The sequence below is a fragment of the Pygocentrus nattereri genome, chromosome 26 (assembly GCF_015220715.1).
Source record: "Pygocentrus nattereri isolate fPygNat1 chromosome 26, fPygNat1.pri, whole genome shotgun sequence".
NCBI lineage: Eukaryota > Metazoa > Chordata > Actinopteri > Characiformes > Serrasalmidae > Pygocentrus > Pygocentrus nattereri.
Window position 1 is genome coordinate 26,555,615 of NC_051236.1, and position 26,958 is coordinate 26,582,572.

Genomic DNA, 26,958 nt, shown 5'->3' on the forward strand with positions numbered 1-26,958 from the left:
TATTTATGTAACTCGAAAAGCCCAGCATCTGATTGTAATCTGTTTATGTCTTTGGTTAAATAAGCACCCTCTTCCACCATCAGGCCTGTTGGTTTTCTGAGACTACACAGTGGCTCACACTTCAGCAGTTCGTGCTCAAGAGGAAATGCCATGCTTTACAAATAAGAATCCATGGGCAAGATTCCCAATGCTACTATAAAATGATTTAAAACAGGCAGTCACTCTGAATGAGTGTCTGTATACATGGACATAACACTTCACGGTAATCGGTGGATCTTCATATTTATTTCTCTGCTTCTAATATGGTCACAGCTCTAGACCTGTGTTTCACTCATAAACTTGTCTGCCCTCCACATTAACTGCTAAAACCCTTCCTGGGTGTCTGAAAGCTGTACTCCTTCCCTTAGATGGTTCAGCCTCCAGTATGCTTGGGGGAAATTAGTAGGCCCCATATCTTTTTTCCCCTGACAGTCTTGATAGACATCGGTCAGTCTCTGTGTAATCACACTAATCCAGCGGCCCACGGGAGGATGGGTTGCTTTCTGAGTCTTGGATCCTGCGATGGGTTCCTCCTCATGCTCTTCAGGACCTCAGTAACAGAGCAACTCTGGTAAAAGCGCTACGACTAAACCTGAAATTAAGCCCAGCCAGGCTGTCAGGACAAGGCTTCCGCTACTCTGCAGCTCGGTCTGGTGCGGTTCGTCTATTCAGGTCTTCATTCACTCTGTTTTATTGACTTCATAGTTTTTTTTTGTCTTTGCTGCTTCGGACGAAACGGTGAGGCAACAAGTGTGAAACCCCGCTGGCAGGCAGAGTGACGTGGAGAGCCAGCGCAGCAATGGCCGACTCGGTGGAGGAAGTTCTTCAGGGCAGCTGGTAAGGGCCGGTCAGTCAGGTCTCATTTAAGAAAGAGACGGTCCAGATGGGCTCTCCGAGTGGAGTCCTTTAGTCTGGGGTGTTCACGGACGCTGGATAACTGCGCAGAGCTAGTAATAACAGTGCGAGGCGGCCGGAGACCCAGCGCTGCTGTGCTAACAGTTAACCTGACGCTAGCCGGGTTAGTGGACACCCACGGTGGGCTGCTAGCCCGGAGGCTCCGGTTAGCTTCGCTGCTCCCTTCACTCAGGGGGGCGACTCGAACGCCTTCGACCACTCATTTCAGCAGACTTTCTTATTTTGGCCTCGTTTGACCGCCGGTTGTCAGGGTCGTTTATATCGCCTTATATCAGAGTAGCCGTTGGTGTTAGCCTGTTAGCTCTCCGTGGGAGTGTGACTGGGCTCGGTGTAGCTGCCCGGCTAATGGACACCTCACCGCGGTGAACGGTCGTGTCGGTTAGTAACGTCGTCTCGGTGTGACGGGGACAGAGTTGGGAAGCGTGATTTCGCCATTCAGAATTCAGGTGTGTTTAATGAGTAAAAACGAGAGCTAAGCTTAGAGCTCAAATCTCAACGCCTTTTCGCTGGTTCCTCAAAACGAGTGCAGATGTCTGGGATGTCGGTGACATGAACGCTCACGATGTTGGACACTAACGGTCAGCTGTTGGTATCAGAGGTCACTACTGGTGCGGTCATTAAGATCTTCGAGCGCCTGTTTTACTGCGTAGACTCCTGATGGGCTAAAGCACGTAGCTGTGTAACTCAGTTACATTGTGTGTGTGTGTGTGTGTGTGTGTGTAGCTCATCTGTATATATTGTGGTCTTATTAATTTGGCTGGTTTAATGCATCCGCATCTTGTGTGTAATTGTATCTTGAGGGGGACGTGACATACACTGTGCACCTTAGAACTCCCCTTAGACACGTAGTGTCCAGTCCACTGGGTGTGTTGTGATGTTATCTGTCAGTCTAGTCCATTTGACGTCAGATCTTTGCTGCCTCTTTGCATACCTGACTGAGGAGGAGCATCGCCACACCACCCAACACTCATAAAAAAGATGGGTCTTCTGTGAAGGGAATGGTTCTATTTGAAATGATAAGTTCTGATGGAGAATATGTTTTGCGTGTGTGTGTGTGTGTGTGTGTGTGTGTGTGTGTGTGTGTGTGTTCTATATTTCCAAAATCCAATCCAAATAATTGAATTCATGTGTTCCAGTCAGTTCCATGGCCACAGGTGTATAAAACCTAAGCATGCTGAGGCTCATAGTGCGCAGAGGTCACCAACATAATATGTATATGTATTAAACATTTTAAAGAATGTATGCCATCATTTTCCTTTTACTAATCAAGACTGGATTCATAAATGATATGATAAATAAATGATAGCCAGCTATATTAGTATGGTAGCTGAGATCTGAGATTAGTGGGTGTACAGAGGAAGCACACAGACACACAGCAGCTGCTATAGATGATCCATTGTGTCTTCTTCCTCCTCTGAATATGAAACAGTAGGCAGGAAGAGCAGAGGCTCTTACTCAGTGACATGTGACAGAGGAAATCAGTGAGTTTGTCGGCGTAAGCGTGTTATTATCTGGACAAAGATGAGCATTAATATTTATTAACGGTATCTCCTCGTTCAAGCCAAACATGATTTTCTCTTTGAGATGGTGTTCCATCTATGAGGCAGCTGGACGACAAATGATCTCTCATTTTGCTCAGGAGGTTATGTTTTGATGGAATGCCCCAGTCGGTAACAGCCAGCTGATGCAGCTGCCCACTGGCTTCCATTAAAAGCGAGTGCTGAGTCAACGGGTTTTCTGTTCTTGTACCGAGTAGAGGGAAACGTGTCCAAATTGTTGTTTATGGTAACTGACCGTATGCTCCAGATGCGCAGGTAGAAGTTGGGTTTAAAAACACTACAGTATTACTTTAAAACTGTAACTGTGGCCTGTTTTAGTTTGCAGTGCTTTTCGTTCAGGTTCACATTAAAAAGCGATGCTGCTTGCTGTTTTTCTCTTCAGAAGATGACTGAAGCTGTGATATGATTTGATTCTTATGTCAAGTTCAGGCTTGCCTGTGTAGTGTTTTGTTGCAGTAGCCTCTTTCATATCCTGTCTGATGCTGTCTTTAGATTTTTCCAGTTCGGAAGTAACGGTAAAAATATCTTTATCACTCCCCAAGGGTTGGCTTGTTTCTTGAGTAGATTTCATAGGAATGATGTCTGTGTGTGTTATTGGGGTCAATTTAAAGTAAAATGATGTGGATGTGAAGAGAGGTTGATTTGTAATATTACAAAATATTATGGCAATATTAGGCAGTGAAACAAACCGTATGATCTGTATGTAGATCAGCTTTTGTTGAGACATCAGCACATTAGACTTTTATGATCTCCGCATGGTTCAGTATCTGGGCTGCATTCATTCCTGGCAAAACATGGCAAAAAGGTTTATTTAAAGAGAAACAGTGGTGCGTTGAGCGCTCTTGAGTTTTCAGCTATGAAAGTTTAGAAGGCCATTCTTCGTATCCTTATAGTATCCAGTTTTGCACCCTGATGAAATGGGGTTGAATGCAGGTTTAATGCTTCAGAGTACGACTTCTCACATCTTCAGCTGTTGTATGCAAGTTGTAGCAGCCGCATTTGCAGAGGACTTTATTAGAATCCATTGTGTGCACTGCCTTTTTAATACGGTGGGGTTTATGTGCATCTAGCCGCTGCTTGGGTAACACCTCTGACACACCCATCAAACCAGAGAAAACGTACCTCAAAGACCATCGCGAACTGTTTCCTTTTGATGAAATATTGTTCAATAGCAAAACATTGAGGTATCTAGTGGATGATAAATCCCCTGTGCTACACATAAGGCCATAAATTTGTCTTGTACAAATAGTCTGTGATAATTTGTTTTATCCAGGTGCTGTTGTCATTGCGAATGTTAATTTTTCTCAAATGCGTATTGTATAATGATGCAAAAAATGTGATACATCTTTTTTTAATTTGCATATGGTTACGTATGCAAACCATAGTGTGCAGAGTGCCGTGCTTTTTTGGTGAATGGTTGTTTTGGGTTCAGGACGACTTTCAGAGACTCTGCTTCGCAGGAACTCGGAGCCTCTGCTGTTGCCCCATCAACACCAACTACTGTTTGATCCCTGCTTTGCTTCCTGAAGTCAACAGTGGTTTTTCTTTTGTTGGCGTTCAGGGTCACTCTGGCATGGTGGAACCACTTTGTCTACTGTGAGTGATGGACATTGTTTTTCGCAGCAGAAAGGGAGATTGTGTGTGTGTGTGTGTGTGTGTGTGTGTGTGTGTGTGTGTGTGTGTGTGTGTGTGTGTGTGTGTGACAGAGCCAGAAGGGGTGTGGGAAGAAGCGTCTTTGTTAGTGGAGTTTTGTTTTGCCGGTGCCGGTCTGGCAGATGGTGGAACAATTTCATCCCAGAATATCGTTTGTGTAGCCAAGTGGTTTTATCTAAAACTGGGATGCAACCTGGGTGGAAATTGATGTATAATCATTTCGGAATTCTGTCGGTTTTGGTAGATATTTGTGAAAAACAAAATTTGGCTTAGATTTGATTGATATTTCAAACTAAGATTTGATTCTATTTTTACTAGAAGAGCAGAGCGTTTAGTTGATACTGGGCTACTGTGCTGAAATATCAGTATTTTACTGCTTTTATTTCTCTGTAATCCTGACCCATTTCTGTTTTATAAATGTTTTTCTGTATGCCACATCGGCATCAACACAGAATTCTCAAGTTGGCTCAAGTTACTTTCAGGCCATTCAAGGGCTTTCTTAGCACTGTTCTGAAATTTCTGCTCATATGTCCATCAGTATTGAGAAATAATTGTTGACATTTTACTGATATTTCAAGCTGATATTTGACACATTCATATATTTCTAATATTATACATGTTAAACAGCCTTCTAGGCATGTCAAACTGGAGACCTTCTGGGCCAAAGTGCTACAGAGATTAGTGTTTACCCTCATCTAACGCACTGAATTCAGTTCAAGAAGGCCTTGCTAATCAGCTGATGAGCTGAATCAAGTGTGTTGAAATGTGGAGTGTTTTGGCCCCACAAGCACTAATAAGCTCTGTTCTGATTCCTGCCCTGTACTGTGCCTCAGTCTGGACTAAAACAATCCTTAAGACTTCAGCATGAATGGGTGGCGCTAAGCTAAAGAGGTGGTTGTAAATGTGTTGATTTATTTTTTTTGATATCACAGAATTAATCAGAGTTATTTGATAACAGGGAACTGTATATAATGAACATATGGAGCAAGAGGCCTTTGCTCACTTCTGCTCACAACGTTACTACCAGAGACTACCAGGAACAACGAGTAAGACGCCAAGGAAGGCATCCATGAAATCTGAGCAAATCTTTGATGCAAGAGTGGCTGAATGTTGATATCACCTACATCCAGAAACTTGTCCCAGTTCATGCCAAATCGAATTGCAGCTCGTGGAGATATTATACGCTGTTAGATACGTTTTGGTCAAAGGTGACATGATTTTGTCCAGTGAACTTACCTTCTTAATGTTTTCAAGGCTTGATCGTATGGGATTTTCCTCAAAAGTCATTGTAAAATCCTTAAGCTAGTATTGAATGCTGTTTATAACAGACACCTAGACCTTGCTTGGCTTTGCTGGCACCACCCTTCTCACCTCCACCACATCCTTTCCTTTTTTCTTTGTACCTGCAACATTTTTAGCCTCCTCTGTCTTACTGTAGGTGTTTTTGTCAGGCATCTGTCAATTCCTCAGCAGTAGTCTGCGTCTTGTCTGTCTTGACGTCTGTCTTGACGTCTGTCTGTAGTAGCAGCCGTGACTCCACCGTGCTTTAGTATGACTAGCATCCAGAGCTGGCTGTGTTCCTAAGTGTTCCAATTATTGTCTTTATTGTAAAGGTGCACAGAGGGAGGCACAAAAAGTTTGATGAATCATCTCAAATATGTAAGGTATTTATTCTAGTATCACAAGTCTGTTGTGAGGGTGACACTAAAGCTCAGAGCCTTAAACCTATGGTGGGTTCTGATAGTCCCAAAGGAGGGGAACACTGGTTCTCATATTTTTGCAAATAAGTCTGGTGCAAGGTGAAGTTCACTGTAGCCACAGTCAGGACGTTTAGGACTGAGAGCTGTGACTGAGCTCAGTCTGGCTGTCACAGAACTCAGCCTGGCTATAAAATAAACAAAAACAACGGCTCATAAACTCAGAAACTAAAAACTGTGAGAGAAGTGACTCATAAAATCTGTATTTTAACAAGAAGGCATCGATTTTGGGTTTTATCATTGCAACACAGTGCAGTTGGGTTTCAGCCTGTCTGTTGTTGCCAACTGGATGTCTTTTGAGCTCCAGTACCAGACATGCTTAAAATGGTGGTTAATTATGAAATGTAAGTATTTAATGTTCACAGTTTTCAAAGCATATAAAATTTGGGCCAACTGTAGTTTTGACTTGTAATTTTTTTTAATATAATAAAATCTTATTACAAAAAACGTCCATTCTAAAAAGTGCTATACAATAACAGTCTCACTGATCCTTGATGTTTGAAAATCTTGACGTAATGATGGGCATGACTGCAGGATGGTTGCTACTTTTGTGTGTTGTGGGTGTTTGGTTTGAAGTATCAGTCTCTGTCTGATGTTATGAATGTGTTTAGTCAGTTGCTATAATTTTGGAAATAATGGCTACATGTATGCTTACAGGTAGCTGGGCCAACAGCAAAACGCTCCTCAATCGAAGTTGTTATAGGCATGCTTTGTATCTGGGAAAGATACTGTTACCTTTACCTTAAGACATGTTAATTGTGAGTAGAGATGAGCAGTCAATGATGATTTTTCACCAGTATCATGATGAATTTTGTTGTCATGATAAGTAAAATACTTTTGTGAGCATATCATAGATATCGACAGAACCACCCTTTCATTAAAATAAGAGCACAGTCTTGTTTAATCGGATTCAGTGCGGTGCTATGTGTATAATGTCGAGTAAAAATCATTCTATGTGGAGTTGATAGCAGTTTTTAAATATGACACTCCTGGTGTCTGTGGGTCAAAATGTCATGATGCGTATCAAGTATTGTGAAAATGTATCATAATATGGTATTTTTTTCACTCACCCCTTATTACGAGTGTAAATTGAATTGGCTTTTGGATTTCATTGTTTTTATTTTACATTAAATTAAAGTTTTTGAAATATGTGTATTCTGTAGGGACCATGATCTAGCTGAGGCTCTGGACTCGGCAGGTGGTGATTTGGACGCAGAGCAGGATGGCATCATTCAGGTCCGAGACCTACCACCACCCCAGAGAGCCAAGCTTTGGATGGTAAGTGTGAGTGCTTGTGCTGAAGTGTATGTGATGCGCTAAACTAGCTAAAATAGCAGACAACAGATCAACAAAAATGCCCCAGAGTATCATTTTTTTAGTATAAAATTGATCTAATTTCTTTTTTTCTGTTTTTGAATTGTACTGAAGTAGAGACTTTAACAGTGAGCTACAGTGTAAAGCGAGAAATTAATTAACAGCCGTTGCTGAGCAGAATGAAATAGTTATTGTGAAAAAACTGCTGTTATCACAAATAAGTAGAATGCTTCTCAACCAATCAGATTATGCCACTGAAACTAATGTATGTGTACTAATTTTACATGGCTGGTGAGCTGAGCTGTTAAAAGCTTGATGCTGACGCTCTGTTAGGGAGACCGCTGTGCAGCAGCTCCAGCTGTTCCCTGAAGGGTGCAGAAAGCCTGCGTATTGATTTGAGGCTCATTAGGGAAATCTGAGCCAGGCACTGTGGGCAAAGAAGAGCTGTACGCATTGCAGCTTTATGGCCTCCCCCATAAGGGCCTCTTCAAAAGCCTTCTGCTGCATCTCAGTATCAAAGCCCTTATCCTTTCTCATCTCCCATCACTTTAAACTTTCTGCCCTGTTTGCACTCCTGACTGATTCTGTGTGATTTTTGTTTTGTGTGTGTGTGTGTGTGTGTGTGTGTGTTTGTGTGTGTGTGTGTGTGTGTGTGTGTGTGTGTGTCAGATTGCTCTAAATGTAGCAGGTAAAGGAGACAGCCTGTCCTCGTGGGACGGAGCTTTGGACCTGCCAGAACAGACACTCATTCACAACAGATGCCAGCAGCTCATTGGTGAATAATCTAAATCACATCTGACAGTTTACTCTTATTGTTGAATTTATTCAGTAAATACACATATAGAAGATGTTTAGATGTTCAAGTCACATAAATATCCTTCGTTTTACTTTGAGCATGACAGATATAAATAAAATTACTTGGAATAAAATATTGTTACATTAAGGAAAATAAAATGTAAATTATAGATGCTGTATTTAATTTTATTGTTAAAATTTAAAGAAGTACATTTAGTAAGTCAGGAGAAAAGAAAACATGCTTAAATATGCATGTGAAGCAAGGAATAGTCAAAGGTGTCGAGTGGGGTTTCTCAGGTGGTTTTTGGACCATGTCACATGCAAAATCAAAAGATATGATCTTGATAAAGTTCTGATAAGTTCTGATTTATCCACTTGGGGAAAGTTTAAGAAGCACCACTGTTACAAAATGTTTTTCCTACATTGTATGCAGTTTTCAACCAGAGAAGTCTTATAGTCCCCAGAAAAATTGGAAAAAATTCTTCCCAATATTCAATGCCACCCAGAAGTTAGGATTCCTCCCGTCACAAGATACCACCAACACTAAGAGGGCGAAGGCAAACGCAAGCTTTTTCCGACTCGTTAAGACGAAAGCCATTGCAATGCAATGTTGCAACATGCTTGGAGAAGAACACTAACCACTGTTACGTCAGCTAACAGACACCTGCGCTGGTTAGCATAGTGATGGAGGGCCATCCTACCCACCCAGAGGGAGCAAGGCCAGTTGTATTCTCTTGGCCACGAATGACTGTAGCATCACTGGGCAGCGGACTAGCGATCTCCTGATGATGGAGCTAGCACTTGGACAGTTGAGCTACTTGGGAGCCTAGGGTTTTTCCTTCTCCTATAAAGGTACAATTTTAGGGATGAGGTTTTGTAACAACCATGACGATTTTTTTGTCATTCACATACCTGTATGCTCTGAAACTCATCCAGTAGTTTGTGCAATGCTCCCAAGAGCCAAATAACAAATACAAAGATTCCTTTTTCCTACCCCTATGAAAACACAATGTCAGAACAGACAGTGTTGTTATTCAGTCAGCAGTGAGGAAGCAACAGATAGATAAAGCCCGGAGCCTCCAACTGCACGTTACTCATCACCCTACTCAACCCTAGCAGAGGCCCCTAGCCATCAACCCCCATCTGACTCCACCAAACTTGGTTTCTCTTCAGGGAGTTTCTAGAGCTTTGGGGTGCAGCACCAGCCGCAGGGAACTAACCCAGAAAAATAGCTTTGTCTCTCAGCACTGAGGCTCATAAGTACCAAGCTTCAGCTTCCAGGCAAAGCCCAAAGCAAGACAGACTGAGAAACTAAGACTTAATAAGAGGGAATTAATCAGCCTGTTCTCAGTTTAGTTCAGTACAGTTTTGTTTATTAAAAAGCAGGGACAGGGGAAACAGGGATGCTGAGGGTGCAGATTTCAGATTACAGATTTCAGTTTAACCTCAACTGCTAGAAACGGTACCAAAACAGAAAACAATAGAACTTTAGAATATTTTGAGCATAGCAAAGACCCACATGTACTTTTTGTAGTTTGGAGTTTGTTCTTATTTTGTTCTATTTATGTATCTTTAAATATCTGCAGTAGCGCTGTTTAAGTTAAGACTGTCTAGTATTGATTAAAAAGTTTAAATTTTTAGCCAAAGTCCCGATCTTTCAGCGATATTTCTCAACCATTGTAACAGTCTGCAGTCTTTCAAGATATGCACATATATTTTGACTGTTAGCTTGATGTAAGCGGTTCTGCTCAATTAAAAGGAAAGAAAATGTGCCATTTAGTCACTGTATATGTCGGGTATATACTGCAAAAAAATCATCAGTCTCCACCTCAAGCACCTACAAGCTTCCCTGTTCATTAAAATCAGCAGACTGAGGGAGATAGTAGCAGGAAAAACTCTCTGAGTCCATGTGGAAGAAACACTGATAGGAACCAAACCTCAAAAAAGGGAGGCCATCCTCTTCTGGGTTGCACCAGTAGCAAAATTATGAAAAATGAGAATTATACTATCCCAGCGGCAGGATACACCCTGGACAGGTCGCCAGTCCATCACAGGGCAGACAGACAGACATTCTCTCTCTCTCACACACACACACACACACACACACACACACACACACACACACACACACACACACACACACACACACACACACATACACACACCTAGGGGCAATTTAGCATGTCCAGTTGGCTTGGCTGTATGTCTGGGTTGTGGGAGGAAACTGGAGTACCCGGATCAAACCCATGCAGACATATATAAAATACAGCAAAATCAAGTTAATAACTTCACGTCTAGGGGTTTTAACAGAGATAATAGGATCAAATGGGAATTTCTGTTCCTTTGCTCTTGTTCTCTGATCTCTGATCTCTGATTCCTCTATGCAGACCAGCTAGGGCTCCCTGTGGAGGATGGCCGTGACCTGGTGGCAGATGTGGAAGCAGTGATCACTTTCTACTGCAAGTCCCGAAACGTATCGTTTACTGCAGAGCTCTGCTGGCCCCACCTCCTTAAGCCCCTGCTGGGCCTACAGCTGCCCCGCAGTGACCTCTACAACTGCTTCTATGCCATCATGAATAAATACATACCCCGGTAAGAGTGTTTTCCAGTGCATATCTGTTTGATTGCATCCCCTGTGTGGACATTGAAACTTTGACCTTCTGCATGATGACCAGACATGCAGTCTAGAACTGATCATCCACCATCATTATATGCACCATTATATGCACCATCCACCATTCACTAATGCAATCAAATCCTCACAACAGCGTTTAAAGCCGTAGTGTAGTGTAGCCGTAGCCTTGTAAAAACGTAGTGTAAAGCTTTCCCAGAAGAGTAGACAGAGGAGTAGATGCAGGAGGACAAACTCCCTATAAATACATAATAATTCATTTTGTTATTTATTTCAGAAGAAAGACGCTGGACTAACAATTAAAATCTGTTTGAAATCTTTACATTTTTAGCAAAAGTGCAGCAGTGAGGTAAACCAGGTGTTATAGATTTTATGAGTAACAGTACATTTTAACATAATTGAAGAAAGTGTGTGATTAATTTGTTTTTCCTTGTATCAGCAGATAATTCTTTAAAAATGATCAGCATTGCATAGTATTTAGATTTGACCAGTATTTCAAACCAGTATTTCATGACGTATTTATTGTACTCAAGAAGAGTTCTTTAGGTAATGCTGTGCTAAAAAGTCAGCGTTTGATTTGTTTTACTGTATTTGGGGGGTCAGTCCTGGTTCAGTTAGGAAACCAGCCTTGTGACCGGAAGGTCGCCGGTTCGATCTCTGGACTACCAACCACTCTGGGCAAGTGCCCCCTAGTGTGTGTGCGCTCACTAGAGTGTATGTGGTGTTTCAGTTCACGGATGGGTTAAATGCGGAGGTGAAATTTCCCCGTTGTGGGACTAATAAGGGTCACTTAATAATTAATATTTGTAACCCTAAAGAAATGAATGCCATATTTAGGGAGGTTCCTGAAAAGAGTTTCTATCATATCCTGGTCACTTGACTTTGTGTAAAAGAAACTCATATTGTTTCAGTCCAAGCGCCTGATCTAGTGTACCTTTCTGTAGGGACTGCGTGCCGAAGGGCAGACCATTCCACCTGTATAGGCTCCTGTTGCAGTACCATGAGCCTGAGCTGTGTTCATTCCTGGACACCAAAAAGATTACGCCAGACTCCTATGCCATGAATTGGGTCAGTTTCTCCTCTTCACTACGAAACACATGAATTCCATACAAGAAATGAACCCGTGGCTGGTTTAATCCTTCAGCCTAACCAGAGTTAACCCATGTTTTTGAAGTGCTGTCTTGCCGTTTGTTGTTTCTCTGTAGTTGGGTAGCCTGTTCTCCAGCCACTGTCTTCCTGAAGTCACCCAGGCCTTATGGGATGTGTACTTTCAGCAGGCCGACCCCTTTCTCATCTTCTTCCTCATGCTCATCATTCTTGTCAATGCCAAGTGCGTGAATCAACGGTGTACTATTTAAATATGGGTCTGGTTTCAGTATTGAGTATTTCGTATTCTAGTCTGTGCTACTGTGTGTAGTGACTTTATTTTGTGTGCACATCTAGAGACATGATTCTTACCCAAGAGGGGGACAGTAAAGAGGAGCTCATAAGTGAGTTCTTGGTCTTATAATGTCATATCCAGAGCATTTTAGTTTGAACTGTGTAATGCTGTACTAACGCCCTGGACTATGCATGATCGTGTGTTTAGAAATGCTGGAGCAGTCACCTGCTTTGCTAGAGGCTGAAGACATTGAGGACCTGTTTTCATTGGCACAGTATTACCAAAGCAAGACACCCCTCTCTCTTAGAAAGGTGAGCATTCCTCTGTCTCTTTCTTGAGTGATGCTTGTAGTATTATTTACTTCCCTGAATTAGCTGGATTATGATATAAATTTTATTGTGGCAGACTTAAAACCTTATTGTGCTGCAGTGAATATCTAAATAATGTTTATATGTGTATGTGTATGTTTGTGTGTAGGAGAACCAGAATCTGTTTGGCAGCAGTCTTGTGGCTCTGAAGGAAGAGGATATGGACCTGAGTCAGGCCCTCTGTCTTCCTGTGTCCGTGCCAGAGATCCTGCAGGCCAATCAGCTCCAACCAGTGAGTCCACAGCTGTTAAATGTTAAGGTCCTGTGAGCCATTGGGTGATTGACATAATGACTGATCATTTTCTCAAAGATGAAAATCCAGTTCAACTTTGGAGATAACATTTCCTGACTAGGTTCATCGGATTGTTACTGGCTCAGCTAACATCTTTCTCATTCTGAGGGGACTGAAGAATCAAGGTTTTGTTCCTTGCTAAATCTTTGGACGGAGACTTTGATTTCTTTTCTATTAGTCTCTGAATAGTTTGTGCTCTTGTTTTGCTTTCAGGAGGGAGTGCGCTTCTTCGTAGTGGACTGTCGCCCTGCAGAGCAATACAATGCTGGACACCTGTCCACTGCATTTCACCTGGACTCTGACCTGGTAGGGACACTGGAACTTTTCCCTCTTTATCATTTATCTTTTTTTTTATTTTCTTCTTATTATTATATGAAGAGGTCACTGTAACATTAGCCATATTAACATTTGCTCTGTTATAAAATGTGATTTAGTCATTTTAGGACATTTTTCCCTAAATGATCCTCTTCACATAAAATTTTAATCAAAATGAGCTTTGATCAATGCTAGATCAAGGGAAGGAGCACTAACAAGCTATAACAAGCTTGCTTTAGCTTATGCGACATACATGAGAACTTTAGTCAGCAGCAGGCATTATTTGACTGTTTGCTCTCTATTGTCACTCTTGTTTAGTATCGAGTTTGCGTTATTAAGTATTGTTAGTTTCAATTTCTTTGTTAGTCTTCTGGTACCTGCCACATTCTGTCATATATTGTGGCCAAAAAAAGTCACATGACTATTTTTTAATAGTCTGTTCTCTGTAAGTTATTTGCATTGTTTATTCAGGAAGTGCGTTTTCGTCATAATTTATCACATTTCTGTTGTAAAAGAATTATAGATATTAGATGTAAAAGATATTTATGTAATTTATAAGAGCGTACAAGATTTTGTGCAAAATTTGATATTTGCCATTTCAATCAAGTCTTTTTTTTTTTTTTTTGATGGAAACTTGGCTTTTACAGTCTACTATTAGATCTAACAACTGTGAGTAGTGATTGTTGTCAGCTCATATAATCCCCGTCAGGCCTATTTGCACCGATTTTGTGACCAAAGCTGTAAAATTCCTCACCATGCCACTGCTGCCGGTCAGTGCAGTGTCACATTTGTACTGTGTTTGTACTGTGATCCTCAGATGCTGCACAACCCAGCCGAATTCGCTCTGTCTGTGAAATCCCTGCTGGAGGCGCAGAAGCAGTCTCTGGAGTCAGGCTCAGTGGCCAGTGGAGAGCATCTGTGCTTTATGGGCAGCGGGCGCGAGGAGGAAGACATGTACATGAACATGGTTCTGGCCCACTTCCTGCAGGTCAGATACATAGCCAGCATGCGCTTTTACAGATCAGGGCACTGCAGTTTTCTACTATATGTGTCTTAGTGACATTAGGAACCCAGACAGGAATTTCTGAAATGGCACCTCCTCTCTGAATTTACTAAAGGCATTTTTCACCTGGTAGTGAAAACATGGCTCTAACATTCCCAGACTGATCTGTGCCCTAGTCAAACACCTGTGTCAATTTCCCATTGCACCAGAGAGCTGTGGAAGTTTAACAGTAAACATTAGCAAACAGTTGCAACAATAGACGATCTGTAAGCTCCAGTTTAAACTAATTAAAACTAATTAAAGCTGGCCTGAAAGTTGCTGTTGGAACAGTATGTTTAGCACAGTGGTAATGTCTGCAGAATTTATGCCTGTTGTCTCACTTCTGTCTGACTTCTCAAAATAACTTTCTAATCATGAGTTTTTTGTCTAAGTGACAAGTGTCTTCTTTTGGCTTTGGCAGAAAAACAAGGAATATGTCAGCATAGCTAAAGGTGGCTTTATGGGTAAGTAACTATGAGGTGTCATTACAATGTGTTATTTTCTTACATCATTGTTTAAGTTCCTTCTGTTCGTTTCTGTTCTGACTGGTGTACAAACATCTATGACTCTTTGTTAGTGATCTTATCCTAGGCACTGCCAAAGACTTTGTTTAAGCTGAAACTTCTCAGTAGTAAAATAACATTATTATCCTCACACAGCAGTTTTAAACTTTGCAGTGCTATCACAGTGAATAAATTACCGTGAGTAAATTACAGATGAGGGGTAAAATCTTTTTGCTGTGTTTTGTTTGTGGCCAGCACTTCAGCAGCACCTGGCAGACATCAATGTGGAGGGCCCAGACAACGTTTATGTACACTGGATCGTCAGCACTTCAGGATCCCACAGCAGCCTTAGTTCAGCAGATGTGAGTCGTGTGTGTGTGTGTGTGTGTGTGTGTGTGTGTGTGCGCATCTTTTTTTTTTTCAGTATAGAGGAGAGCAGGGCACAACTTGAACACATTTTAGGTTTTGCTAAATAATTGTAGAAGTATATTATCAAAATTTAAGATTTACAAGCAACTTGTACATCTTTGCTAAAAGTGAAAACATCAACTTTGTTCCCAGCACCTACCACCTATGAATAATTCCAGAATGAGTGTACACAAGTGCAGTTGTTGCACCTTTTCTTTTCTGTGCTGTCTCAGCTTTCTAACCTTAATAAATGAAAATATATGCATTAAAAATATGATTTGCAATATAACAGCAGATTATGAAATATACTGCATAAAAAACTTACAAAAAATAGCTGTCTTAAATTTATATAGGGGATATATGGATTTCTCTTATGGCTAATAATACAGAATATACTTTAGCCTGGCGCTGTGAACTTTTTACATTCTTTCAAATGGTGCTATATTGCAGGCGTCAAGAGTGTAGGTACAAATTCTGTAACTTGTGCACAAACTCTGTGGGGAGGGGGGGCTGATCATTAAAAGTTACTTTTATGGTACAAAAACTATTAATTGTGGTCAGAATTCACTAATTCATTGGGGTACCCTGTGTCTTGCTCTTCTTTATCGTTGGTGTTATGATAGAATGTGCCCCCTTAATCCTTCACTGTGACTAGGATGGATAAAATAACAAGATTTAGTGCCACCTCATAGACATTACATATATGACAACAATATGTCTTAACTTTGCTTCCCTCTTGTTTTTGGAAGTCATATCTGTCTTTTATCTTTCATACAGGGTGAGCTGAACAGCACAGGAGATGGCAAAGGCGTCAAATCCCTTGTCAACAAAATGACTTTTGCCCTCAAGTCCAAGTCAGTTAATGTGAAAGAGAAGGTGATCAGTTTCATTGAGAACACATCCACACCAGTGGACAGGTAAGAATCTTGTGTTTCTCTTCTTTAAACTTGACACATCTCAGAGCCTTAACCCAATTCTGCCTTCATTGCCTTACCTTATTCTCTTTACCCAAGAAAAAAAGAAATGGTTGAAAGACTTAATCATTATACATTTATTTGCTTTTCTTGAGATTTTGTGTTCTCCTGTAGCAGTCCTATCACAATGATACCAATCTATCTAAATAAAAATCTGTCGCATTAATTATTTGCTATTTTCTAAATATTTGATTTCCTGAACCCCTTGCGTGTTGTTAACCCCCTTCCTCCCCATTCATGCCCTGTTATTCTACACTAGAATATCTTTCACTCTGCCCTGGCCAGAGAAGGGGATACCTGATCGGTAAGAACCTGTACCCATCTGTCTAAAACCTCACCAGCATGAGTGCCATCAGTGCCCTCAACATGCCCGTTCAGGGTGGCACTGCCTGGCCTGGCTCACCGCAGAGGGGTGAAGAGCAGAGTCCAAACCCCCTCCTTTCCTCACGCATGCCCTGTAGAACACTAATACTCATGTGCATTCATTACTGTGCATCTCTCGCCAGATTTAATTAGGCTAGATTAGATTTCCAGAGTTTTTCTGTGACTCTTCCTTTCTTACACTTTTATGAGATGTCCAGGTTCTTTATCAAAACCTAAGGCTTACCCACATGCATGTTTAGCAGGACAGAGCTAGAAATAGGCTTGGGCCATTTGATTATTGCATTGTTGCAGTGTCAACAGAGACGGTCAGAAGGTCATCTCCGCATTGAGGCTAATGTTAAGAGGTTGTCCATGCGTGAGCGTGAGACTATGAAATAGAAGGAATGCACAAATGCAATCACAAGATTTATTGCAAAGAAGATCCAAAATGCTTGCTGCTCTTAGGTGCTGCAGGAAACTGTGAAAACTGTGACACCATGTGGCCAGATTTTAAAATGCATCTATTTTATACGTGACAAATTAGACCTGCAGATTTGTTTTCTTTTTCTGATAAGCATTTTGAACATAAACAGTATAACCTAGAGCTGTCACCATTATTACATAATCACATGTATTTGCTTTTAGAGGGCAGTGGTGAGGTGGCGTTTAAACACTTTTAAAGGGCAGCATTGAGTAATGTCAATTTGATCTCAAGCTGTGACTGTTGTTCAGGAGCTAGGCAGCAAGAGTTTATCAACCAATTTCCCCGCTTTCGGCTTGCAATTTAATGAACAATAAACAAAAGTTTATGTTTAAAGTTCACAAGCCTGATACAGATTCTGATATAATAATAACAATAATGAATCGCCCAACCCTAAACAGAAGTATCATTCGAATAGACTGTGATGGAAAAAAGCGTCTCTAAGGGTCTTTGCTGTCATCATGTCGCTATGCTGGCTCTAACATGGCTCTTCTGTCTCTCCCCAAGTTTTATGCCACTGTGTCTCCCACTCTAAGCTATGAGGAGTGTTTTCAGACTCCTCATCCCACTCATTGGTCAATGTTAATGACCAGATGATGACCAAAGCTGTGGATGGTCAGTATTTTATTCTTTTGAACGAAGGAAATATCACTACTAAACCATGATGCTTGTTGAAGCATGTAGGTTTGCCTGACTCCACCACACTTTGGTTATTGTCTTGTATATTGCTGCTTTTCTTGTTTAACCTGAGTGTTTTCCAACTAACATTACTCACCTTTCTTCTTCTAGATACGCCGTCATTTTTCAATGTGCCCAGCTGTTGTTTAGTGTGATAATGTGTTTTTGAATTGTAGCTCCAGGGGCAGATTGTGTGTGTGTGTGTATATATAAACTGTATGTGACTCGTTTATGCAATATTGTGTCCACAGGCACGTGAGCAGTAGTGATAGAGTGGGTAAACCTTATCGGGGTGTAAAGCCTGTCTTTAGCATTGGTGATGAGGAGGAATATGACACAGGTAGGTACAGTTGAAGGTGCAGAAACCAGAAATGTCTTACCTCTTAAAATGATAATAATAATAATAGAAATAATGAAATCCACTCACTGGCCGCTTTATTAGAACAGAAATGTATTGAATGCAAGGGATTGTGTCATTCATGTAGCATGTGTCAACTTAATTCATAATGCAAGCATATATACATACATAATGAGTTAATTTTATATATATATATATATATATATATATATATATATATATATATATATATATATATATATATATATATATATAATATCCTAGTGAACATGCTAAATTGTCCCTAGGTGTGTGTGCGTGCATATATAATCTCACATATGCATTTGTGTGTGGGTGTGTGTGTGTGTGTGTGTGTGTGTGTGTGTGTGTGTGTGTGTGTATATATATATATATATATATATATATATATATATATATATATATATATATATATATATATATATATATATTGCTTCACAGGTACAGTACAAATTGCTGCCATACTACATAGAATGCATTGCGGTTATCATACATATTTGGCATCAGTTTAATATCACTTTGCGCAGAGAACAATGCTGAGATTTTCAATGCCTTCTTTGAAAAAGAAAAGTTTTGACTTCAAGGACATGGCACGTGGCTTTAATAGGACCCCCTTTGCTTTCAGAACAGCCTAAGCTCCTTATGGAATGAAGATGTTCAAGGCCCATATCGGCACAACTGCATCACATAATTGCTGCAGATTTTGTACAGCTGTTGTTAGCTGGACATTTGTGCTGTAAATTTCTTGTTCTACCACATCCCATTCTATTAGATTCAGATCTGGTGACTGGGTGCAATGAAGCCACCATCCTCGGGAAACCAGTTTGACATGACTTGACAAGTCCACCAGAACTCTTAGGCATTCAAACGCTCCCCACACCATTTCCAGTTTCAGTGAATCTGTGCATAGTGTAGCCTCAGATTCTTGTCAGTCACATTTACTCCAATTCCTGTGTTTGGTGTGAACATTAAGTGCCTGACTGTGAGTGCTGCTGGCTGCTGCCAGATGATAGGCGGAATGATTGACTGACTATATAGTCATAATATATATTATATAATATAATGTTCCTAATAAAGTGACCATTGAAGATGATAAAATAGAGTAAAAATCAATGTAAAATATATTGATAATTAGTTTTATAATGTCTGTATTCTTGCTGTTCAAATGACAGGTTATGTTGATGTTTCTTTCCAGATGAAATTGACAGCTCTTCAATGTCAGATGATGACCGGAAAGAGATTGTGAACATACAGACCTGGATTAACAAACCAGATGTGAAGCACCACATTCCATGTAACGAGGTGAAGGAGACTGGACACATGTTCCCCAGGTGAGACTAAACCAAAACAAAATTTTGGAGGAATATTCCAACCTTTTTTCCTCTCTAGCTGATCTTTCTATTGTATCTCTGTTCTAGAAGCTGATTGTTGTTGTTATTATTATTATTATTATTATTATTATTATTATTATTATTATTATTATTATTGCCATGTGTGTGGGCCAGGCATTAGTGATGTTTTAAAAGTAAACTTTATCCTTTTGTCTTCCGCAGCCACCTGCTGGTCACAGCGACACACATGTACTGTCTGAGGGAGATCGCCTCTCGAAAAGGTTTCGCCTACATCCAATCCAGACAGGCCTTAAGCTCAGTGGTGAAGATCACCTCAAAAAAGAAGCATCCTGAGCTCATTACATTCAAGTTTGGCAACAACAACGCAGCAGGAGTGGAAATTGTGGCTGTAGAAAGGTACCTGCTTTTCGGAGGCTTAGCTAAGCTGTGTCTCGTGTTAAATGTGCTTTACACTTTTCATACAAACATCAAACGTGTGCCTTGCCATGTTTTAACATTTCAGTCTCTTGCTGTCTTCTTGATTAGGTAATACCATCTTGAGTATCTACACTCAGGATTATGATCATGCAAATTTTTCCTTGCTATGAAGAGCTGTTCTTATAGATGGTTAAAAGCACATGTTGAAATTATAAGCCCAAATGAGGTTTAAACAGCTGAAAGATCTGAGTACATCACAACAAGCCCAACATACATGGGCTCTGGTATTGTCCCTGTCACACTCCCAAAAAATCCACTTATTGCGTTTAGTACAAATAAACTCTTTACTATATTAATTTATTGCAAAATTTATTTTTTTTTAAAGCGTCATGTTTAAAAAAAAAAAAAAAGCCATTTTCAATACACATCTGGAAAATGTTTTTTCTTTTCATTTTGGGTCAGCATCGAGGTGTCAAGCCTGAGTCATAGACCCTCCACTGTGAGAGACAGACTGAGATAACATCTCCCCAACAAAGCAAGAGAGAGATGCTCAGGCAAGATAGGAGGACGCTTATGGAAAGCGTAGTGTTCTGTGTCTCAAACATCTGTCAGATATGGGTGTTTTGACTACACCATTGTTGGACACGCTGATGGAGAAATCAAAAAATATTACTTATATTTACTTAATTTACTTATAATTTACTTAATTATCCACTACTTTTCACTTGATTCTTCATTACCAATGTATTTATGTAATGAATTAGTCACCTAATTAATTGCTTTTAATTTATATTCTGATTTGACACGTTTGAGTCTGCGCTGCTGGCTTTCCTCTTGTGTCAAAAAATAACGTGAACATTGCACAAAAAAAGCTGAATTTGTCTATAGTGAGCTGACAGAAAAAAATCATACAAAATGACACCATCCTTTTGTTATTATTTTGAATAACTGAGTGTTAAGGGTTATGATGATTTGTCATAATTATAAAACAAATATAAATGTATTCACACTTTTTCTGTTCTGCAGGTATTTGATACCAAATGCTGGTGACGCCACAAAGGCCATCAAGCAGCAGATTATGAAGGTGCTGGATGCTCTGGAGAGCTCATAGAGATGCGTGCAGTGCAGAGGCTGGACTCTGGCCATTACCGAAACTGCCACGACGGCACAGCGGTGCAGAGAGGAGCAAAGAGGATGAACTGTTCCCACACTCGTTCTCGGTCTCTCTTCCTCCATCCCAATCTTCTCTCTCTCTCTCTATCTTTCTTTCTTTCCTTCTTTCTGTCCCTCTCTCCTTACCTTCTCCCAAGACAGTACTGACGTTCAGTATTTGAGGCCCCGAGGACGCCACGCTCATCAGATCGATGGGTGTTCTGACATTCGGATGTCGAAAGCCTCCTCTCCTTAGCCTTCGGCTTTTGTTATTGTTTATATCAAGGAAATCTTACCCTGTAGGTAGAAGTCGGACCTATTGTCTCAGTTCGGATATCTGTGTCAAGCCTTAATCCTAATCCGCTGTTTTTTTACATAAGGGACTCGAGGGGGAGCCTGGGGTGAGATAACAAGACTTTGGGGTGTTCAGTCCAGGAAATGCTCAGTGTTTCTCCTCCTCTTGTTTAATTTATGGATATACTTGTTGTTTAGCCATTTAATTGCTGCAGTACATTGAGAGGTTGTTGAGAAGAGAGGTGATGTTTTATCAGAGCAGTATTTATGCCAGCGAGAAGGATCACAGGAGTTGAAGGCCACTAAAAGGTGTATATTCAATGCTTGTGAGGGTCATGGGGGAGCACAAAACCTTGGGGATGGTTGTCATTTATGAATGGCTGTTATCCTTGTACTGTACCACGCAACTGCACAATACTCCATGCAGCGTGTGGCACAGACACAGACGTATGCAGACAGGCACTCTTCAGCTGCTCTGTGAATGTCACTTTAAGACCTTTTGAAATCTCATAAATATATATAAAAAAAACAAAAAAACCTGCTGATCATGCATTCCTCATTTCTTTGTCACCCTGCTTGCAGCCTTAAAGAATTGCTTCATAGGAAGGGTCAGTGGGTAAATGTTTTGTATATACTGTAAATCTGCTTATGGACGGGCATCTGGAAGTTGTATTTATAAACAGACACAGAGGTGGCCAATCACACGAACAGATTCTCAAGTGAAGATCATATTTTGTAATTATTTATGCTCAGGCCCAGTAACCACATTAAAGGCAAGGTTTCATGTTAAGCTCAATGGTAACCAATACATCCATGACCTTCTGTCATTACTCATATTCAGTAATTTGTGTCTTAGTACATGATGACCAAACTAGAAAAGTGGCTAAGAAAGGATTCTGAATGGGGGATAAATTAATTAGTCATTTGCTTTACGGTAATACTTTTCTCCGTGTTCTGCCCCACAGCCTCAGCTTCGGACCTTTTACACTCAGTTTCTGTTGAAACCACGTTACTGTTGTTTGTAAAATCTTTTGTTTTAATAAATTCAAAAGTAGTCTACAACTTTGTTTACTATTATTTGCAAGTTAGTAGTTTTCATCTTTATTTGTAAGTATTTCTGTATTTTTAGGCTGTTCACACCTTTTATGGATTATGTTCAGTTCCACTTGACCACAGGGGTAAACGCCTCCACCTCATTGGGCCTCATTCGCCAGTAGCGTACCAAGTCGTTTCTTAGACATTTTCCTAGGACCTTTCCCCAGAACAAATCTGTCAGATTCATGACGTGTTCTTAAGCTGGAGAATTGTTCACACCTTTGAGAACCTTTGTGAAAACTATGTAAATGGGTTTTGAGAAGTTTCTTCTGAAGGATGGTCGCTGAATGAGGCCCATTGTAATTCAGATATGATCATGCTTTCAGAACATTTGATCGAACCGGAACCCATCCATGTACTGGTGTAATGATATTTTATTTTTGGTTTATACTGTATCAAAATAAGTACAATGCATATTTACAACATAACACACACAAAAAAACAAAACATCTGTACAAAACCAAAACTGCGAATGAGCGATTAACTCAAATACTGAAGAATTGGCATTTTGAATTTGTTCGTATGCATCAAAAGACTTGCACGGCAGTATTACATCATTTTTGCTTGAAAATGAAAGATACAGTAGTTCAGTATTAATTGGAGGCTACATGACGACATCAGTCTTAAACCATAACCATAAATGGATAAAGAACACTTAGAAACATTGGCTGTAACCAAAAATGCTTACAATCAAACCTGACAAATGCAACCATTTGAAACAAAGTGTTGCCAGACTGAAACAGGTTGTTACAGCGAACAGATTAACAAACAGTATAATACTATGAATCCTATTTGGAGTAAAAATTCTTTACAATCCAAAAACAGACATGGTCCAGGTAAAAATAAACACAAAAAGAAGCCCCCCCCAAAAGATCAGTTTCTCTCAGTACAGAAAGAATGGCAACAGCTCAAAACAGGACCAATGTCAGCATTTCTTAAGTGCTGTGTCTCAAGAAATATTCAGTAATAAATCAAAAACGGCAAAGCACCGCTTACCCTAAGCTACAGTAGTTTGCATCAAACTAGGGGCTTGAAATGACAACCAGACCAAAATACACCCAATAAAAACAAAAGACATTAAGTGCATTTATCAGCATACTTTTAAGTGAAACTGAGCACTTGATTAAGCTGTACAGTTCTCTGTGTACATGGCAGTCTGTGTGTATGTGACAGACCGCACATGGGCATGTATGGATGTATAATGCCTGCGAGCGTGTGCTGTTCACTCGCCCTCCTCTTTGATGCGTTGCTGTTTGTTGCGGCGTGAGTCTGGCGCCAGGTCGAAGGAGAAGTCGGTCCAGTCGTCTCTCGGGGGGAAGGAGATGGTCTGGCGGAGGGTGAAGCGCACGGCGTCGATCACGCGCTCCCCTCGCGCCTCCGTGGAGCCCACGCTGACCGTGGAGGCGCCGCTGGATGTGCGTAGGATGTGTGGGGGTGGGGAGAACTCCATGGTCTGCCGGTGGTCCATGATACCCTTCCAGATCACGTGCTGGAACTCAGTGGGAATCTTCAGCCTGGACAGGTCCTGGAAATGCACTAAACGGTCACTGCACAGCGCACACACACATCCACCCCAATTCATGCACATTAACACCCTCACAAACACTCACTGGCCACCTTATCAGAAACTTAGGCTGATACAGTTAGGCCCGATCCCATTTCACCCCTTGCCCCTAACACTGAGCCCTACCCCTCCGTTTTGCGCGTTCACGTCTAAGGGTAGGTTGTCCCGATTGTTGTTGAGATGGAGCGGTAGGGTGAAGTGTTGGGGCTATTTGGCTCTTCAAACAGATTTTTCAGAGGCACTACAAATGGAGGGTTATGAGAAAATCCCCAGAATGCCCTGCGAATCGTCAGCAAGGTGTCTGCACAAGCGACCAAAGAGACACAGAAATGTGAGTATTTGTCTGGTAAAAGCCGCTGTACTGTAAGAACCATTGTAACAGCATTTTATGGTCATTTCCGCATAAAAATCATTAGTAATGTGCTGACGTTTCGGTCGCTACCTAGCGAATTTCCCGTTCCACCTTAAATGGTGTGGAGTTACGTTCTGGTACGTGAGGTTGCCTCACCATTTAAATTCGATCACAAAGCTGGCGATTAGAAGGTTAAGTTCAGCTTCACATCAGTGAAGAATTCCTGGTGGCGGTAATAATTAATTGCCCCCTCTATGAAGGCAGATGATGGCCTAAATGTATTTAAGCAGTGAGGAGCTGAACTTTCCCCTCCTCTGCTGTCACTGCAGGGTCGCCTACAGAGCAGCACTAGTAGCTGTTAATGAAGTGATGTAGGTTTTTGTTTGTGCTCTGTTTTATTCTGTGACTCGTTTGACTGACTGCTGTGTAAAACTGAAGTTGTGAATGAATCGCGAGCGCCGATGCTTTTCAGTCTCCTTCAGATAAAAGGCAAATAGTGTGATATACCATTATTACTGTAGTCTGGAGACACAGCAGGAAAACACGTCCTGATTGTTTTTCCAGGCTATTTTAAATATGATTCACCTGTCCTGTCATGTGACACACAAGTGAGATCATGTTGGAAATGGCCGGAAAACCTCGTCTCATCTGTTTACGTAAAAGTAGCTGATGGTAACTAATGACGTATCCAGTTCTTGAAGGGTCGTCCCATTTCATAGGGGGACGATTTCAACCACTACCCCTTATAGCTCCGTTTCAAGGGGGAGGGGTAAAAATAAGAAATGGGATTGGGCCTTAATCAGCAAGAACAAACAAAAACAAAAGATACTGTTTACTGAAAAACAGAACACTCAGATTATGCATGTCTTTCTCTCAGACAGACTCCAGTACACTACAACAGGAAGCATAGGGGGCATATAGCTTCTCATTTTCTTGCACAGACAGCTTTGAATGATGGTGCTGCCATGACAAAGTGAGAGGTTAGTTCTAGCTCGATTAGAAACACAGACCTTGTATCTCCATTATGCTGGTGCACTGTTAGAGGCTATAGTCCATTTGTTTTCTTATTGGTCATCCTCTAGCCCTTCATCAGTTGTCAGGTTCTGACCACAGAGCTGCTCTTGGCTGGATGGTTTTAGGTGGTGGACTGCTCTCAGCCTAGCAGTGACTGACACATACAAAGCCCAGCAGCTCCACTCTGTCTATGCCACTACTATGTCAGTGAAGTGCTGAGAATGGTCCACAACTCACACAGCAGTCTGACCATTGTAATTGTGCTACAGTCTGTAACTGTCCATTGAAATAGTGAACCTACTGGGTATTTGTATCTCATAAAGTAGCCAGTTAGTGAAAGTACAAGACATGTTTCTAGTCAACTGGATGCCAAATGTAGACCTCATCACGCATTTACAAGAGAAGCTGGTAAAGCCTCACCTCTAGACTGTAGTTCTCAATCTGGTAGATGTTGGTGAGGCCTTGGGCAGTGAAGTAGTCCAGACAAGAGGAGCATCCCAGCCGTAACAGGAAGCTGAAACAGATTGATATATAAATTCAATTATGCCTAAATATTTTAGTAATACAAACCATAAGCAATTTAGACCAGTGTTTATTAACTGGGACTCTCTGCCCTGAACAGTTTCAACTATTCCTCGCCTCAATACACATAAATCCAGCTCATAGCCTTCATAATAAGGTATTGAGCTGGATCAGGGGTGTTCAAGCTGGGAATAGTTGAAAATGCAGTCCACAGGAGCAGGACTGAGAAGGACTAGGGAAGCACTGATTCAACTATCTCTCAAAACTGATTCTAATACTCAGGAAACGACTTGATATTTCTTTCTTCCTCAATTGTAACTCTGTATACCTCATAATGTGCTGTTATGAGGGAAGAGTTTATTCCAAACATGATATTCCTATTTTAAGAAATTTTGGTAAAGGACTTCATATCCAATTTCATTCGTATGTATAGTCTTCTATAATTTTTGTAGCTATGTGAAACAGATCAGTATGATCAGTATGGCCTTAACTATCAACTTTTATCTCAAAATCATTTTCCATTTTCTAGCCTACACATCCGTTAGAAAAACACAGGGCTTTTTTATTTTGACACACAGCAGAAACACATGGCATGTTTCACATTTGCAAAGAATGTGTTTCATCTCCTTAGGTTTGCCTGTAATGTGATTATTCATCATTATTCGTTGTATGTACAGCTTTTAGCTCCATTAATAATAATAATTTAAAAAAGGTGAGAATTTGATGTGTTTACATTTTGGAATGACGCTTCCGTTTTAAAGGGACTGTATCTAAAGATCAATGTTTGATCAGTCACATCTGACTCAGTAGTATTAATAAGGTTGGTGCGAGTGTGTAGGGGTCACAGGACAGTGTAAGCATGCTTTAGAGGAGTTTAATGGATGTGTACCTGGAGATACTACTGTCCATTGGGTAGGGTGGTGGGGGTGTGCAGTGAGAGGAGGGCACCATGGATAACTGAGGCTGCAGAGCATGGGTGGGACTCAGTGAGCTCATGTCTGTGTTCATGGGGATATGGCCGCTCATCATGGGGGTCACAGCAGGAGGAGGAACTGAGGCAGAGACAGTCAGATTTAAAACAACTTCTAAGGACAAGCACTATTATTAGTGTTATTCTCAGCTACATTGAGACAGTGTACAGCAAATTCACTTCTCTATAATTAACAACACTGAACACTTTAAAAAAACTGTTTTTAACTGCTCCTTAAACTGCCATGCCAGTGATAAATTGTGAGCTTGGTCTGAACTAGACCTATAGCCAGTGGCGATGCAGGAGTGGATTAGGAAATAGTGGACAGGTGGGGTCAGTTTCACACGATATGACAAATACTGAGCCCTGGGGATTAGGAAG

General features: G+C 40.9%; 2 protein-coding genes across 12 annotated transcripts in view; one reads left to right on the forward strand and one right to left on the reverse strand.

The window, feature by feature from the left end:
• The first annotated feature begins 448 nt into the window (after window positions 1-448).
• On the forward strand, window positions 449-21,779 carry tbc1d23 (TBC1 domain family, member 23). Of its 3 annotated transcripts, XM_017698045.2 has the most exons (20): window positions 449-610; window positions 745-876; window positions 7,087-7,201; window positions 7,907-8,012; window positions 10,420-10,624; window positions 11,609-11,732; window positions 11,870-11,994; window positions 12,108-12,154; window positions 12,253-12,356; window positions 12,523-12,645; window positions 12,919-13,011; window positions 13,838-14,008; window positions 14,484-14,526; window positions 14,821-14,927; window positions 15,751-15,890; window positions 16,207-16,251; window positions 17,721-17,809; window positions 19,041-19,176; window positions 19,399-19,593; window positions 20,641-21,779. In XM_017698045.2, exons 2-20 carry the CDS (start codon window positions 839-841, stop codon window positions 20,723-20,725), a joined length of 2,091 nt encoding a protein of 696 aa, XP_017553534.2. In that variant the 5' UTR covers window positions 449-610; window positions 745-838; the 3' UTR covers window positions 20,726-21,779. The 3 variants fall into 3 exon arrangements, with proteins under 3 accessions (XP_017553534.2, XP_017553535.2, XP_017553537.2); XM_017698048.2 differs by lacking the exons at window positions 449-610; window positions 745-876 and adding an exon at window positions 1,172-1,400; XM_017698046.2 differs by lacking the exon at window positions 16,207-16,251 and having other exon boundaries at window positions 451-876.
• Window positions 21,780-22,511: 732 nt separating this feature from the next.
• The window catches only part of tp63 (tumor protein p63), a 62,574-nt gene continuing 58,127 nt past the window's right edge, over window positions 22,512-26,958 (reverse strand). For 8 of the 9 annotated variants that reach the window (XM_017698036.2, XM_017698038.2, XM_017698037.2 and 5 more), the window contains 3 exons: window positions 26,497-26,659; window positions 25,506-25,599; window positions 22,512-23,680 (listed from right to left, as the gene is read on the reverse strand). In XM_017698036.2, coding sequence (XP_017553525.1) covers window positions 23,378-23,680; window positions 25,506-25,599; window positions 26,497-26,659 — 560 coding nt within the window. In that variant the 3' untranslated portion in view covers window positions 22,512-23,377. Of the gene's footprint in view, window positions 23,703-25,505; window positions 25,600-26,496; window positions 26,660-26,958 lie in introns of all 9 variants that reach the window. The other variant, XM_017698042.2, reaches the window with a different exon arrangement.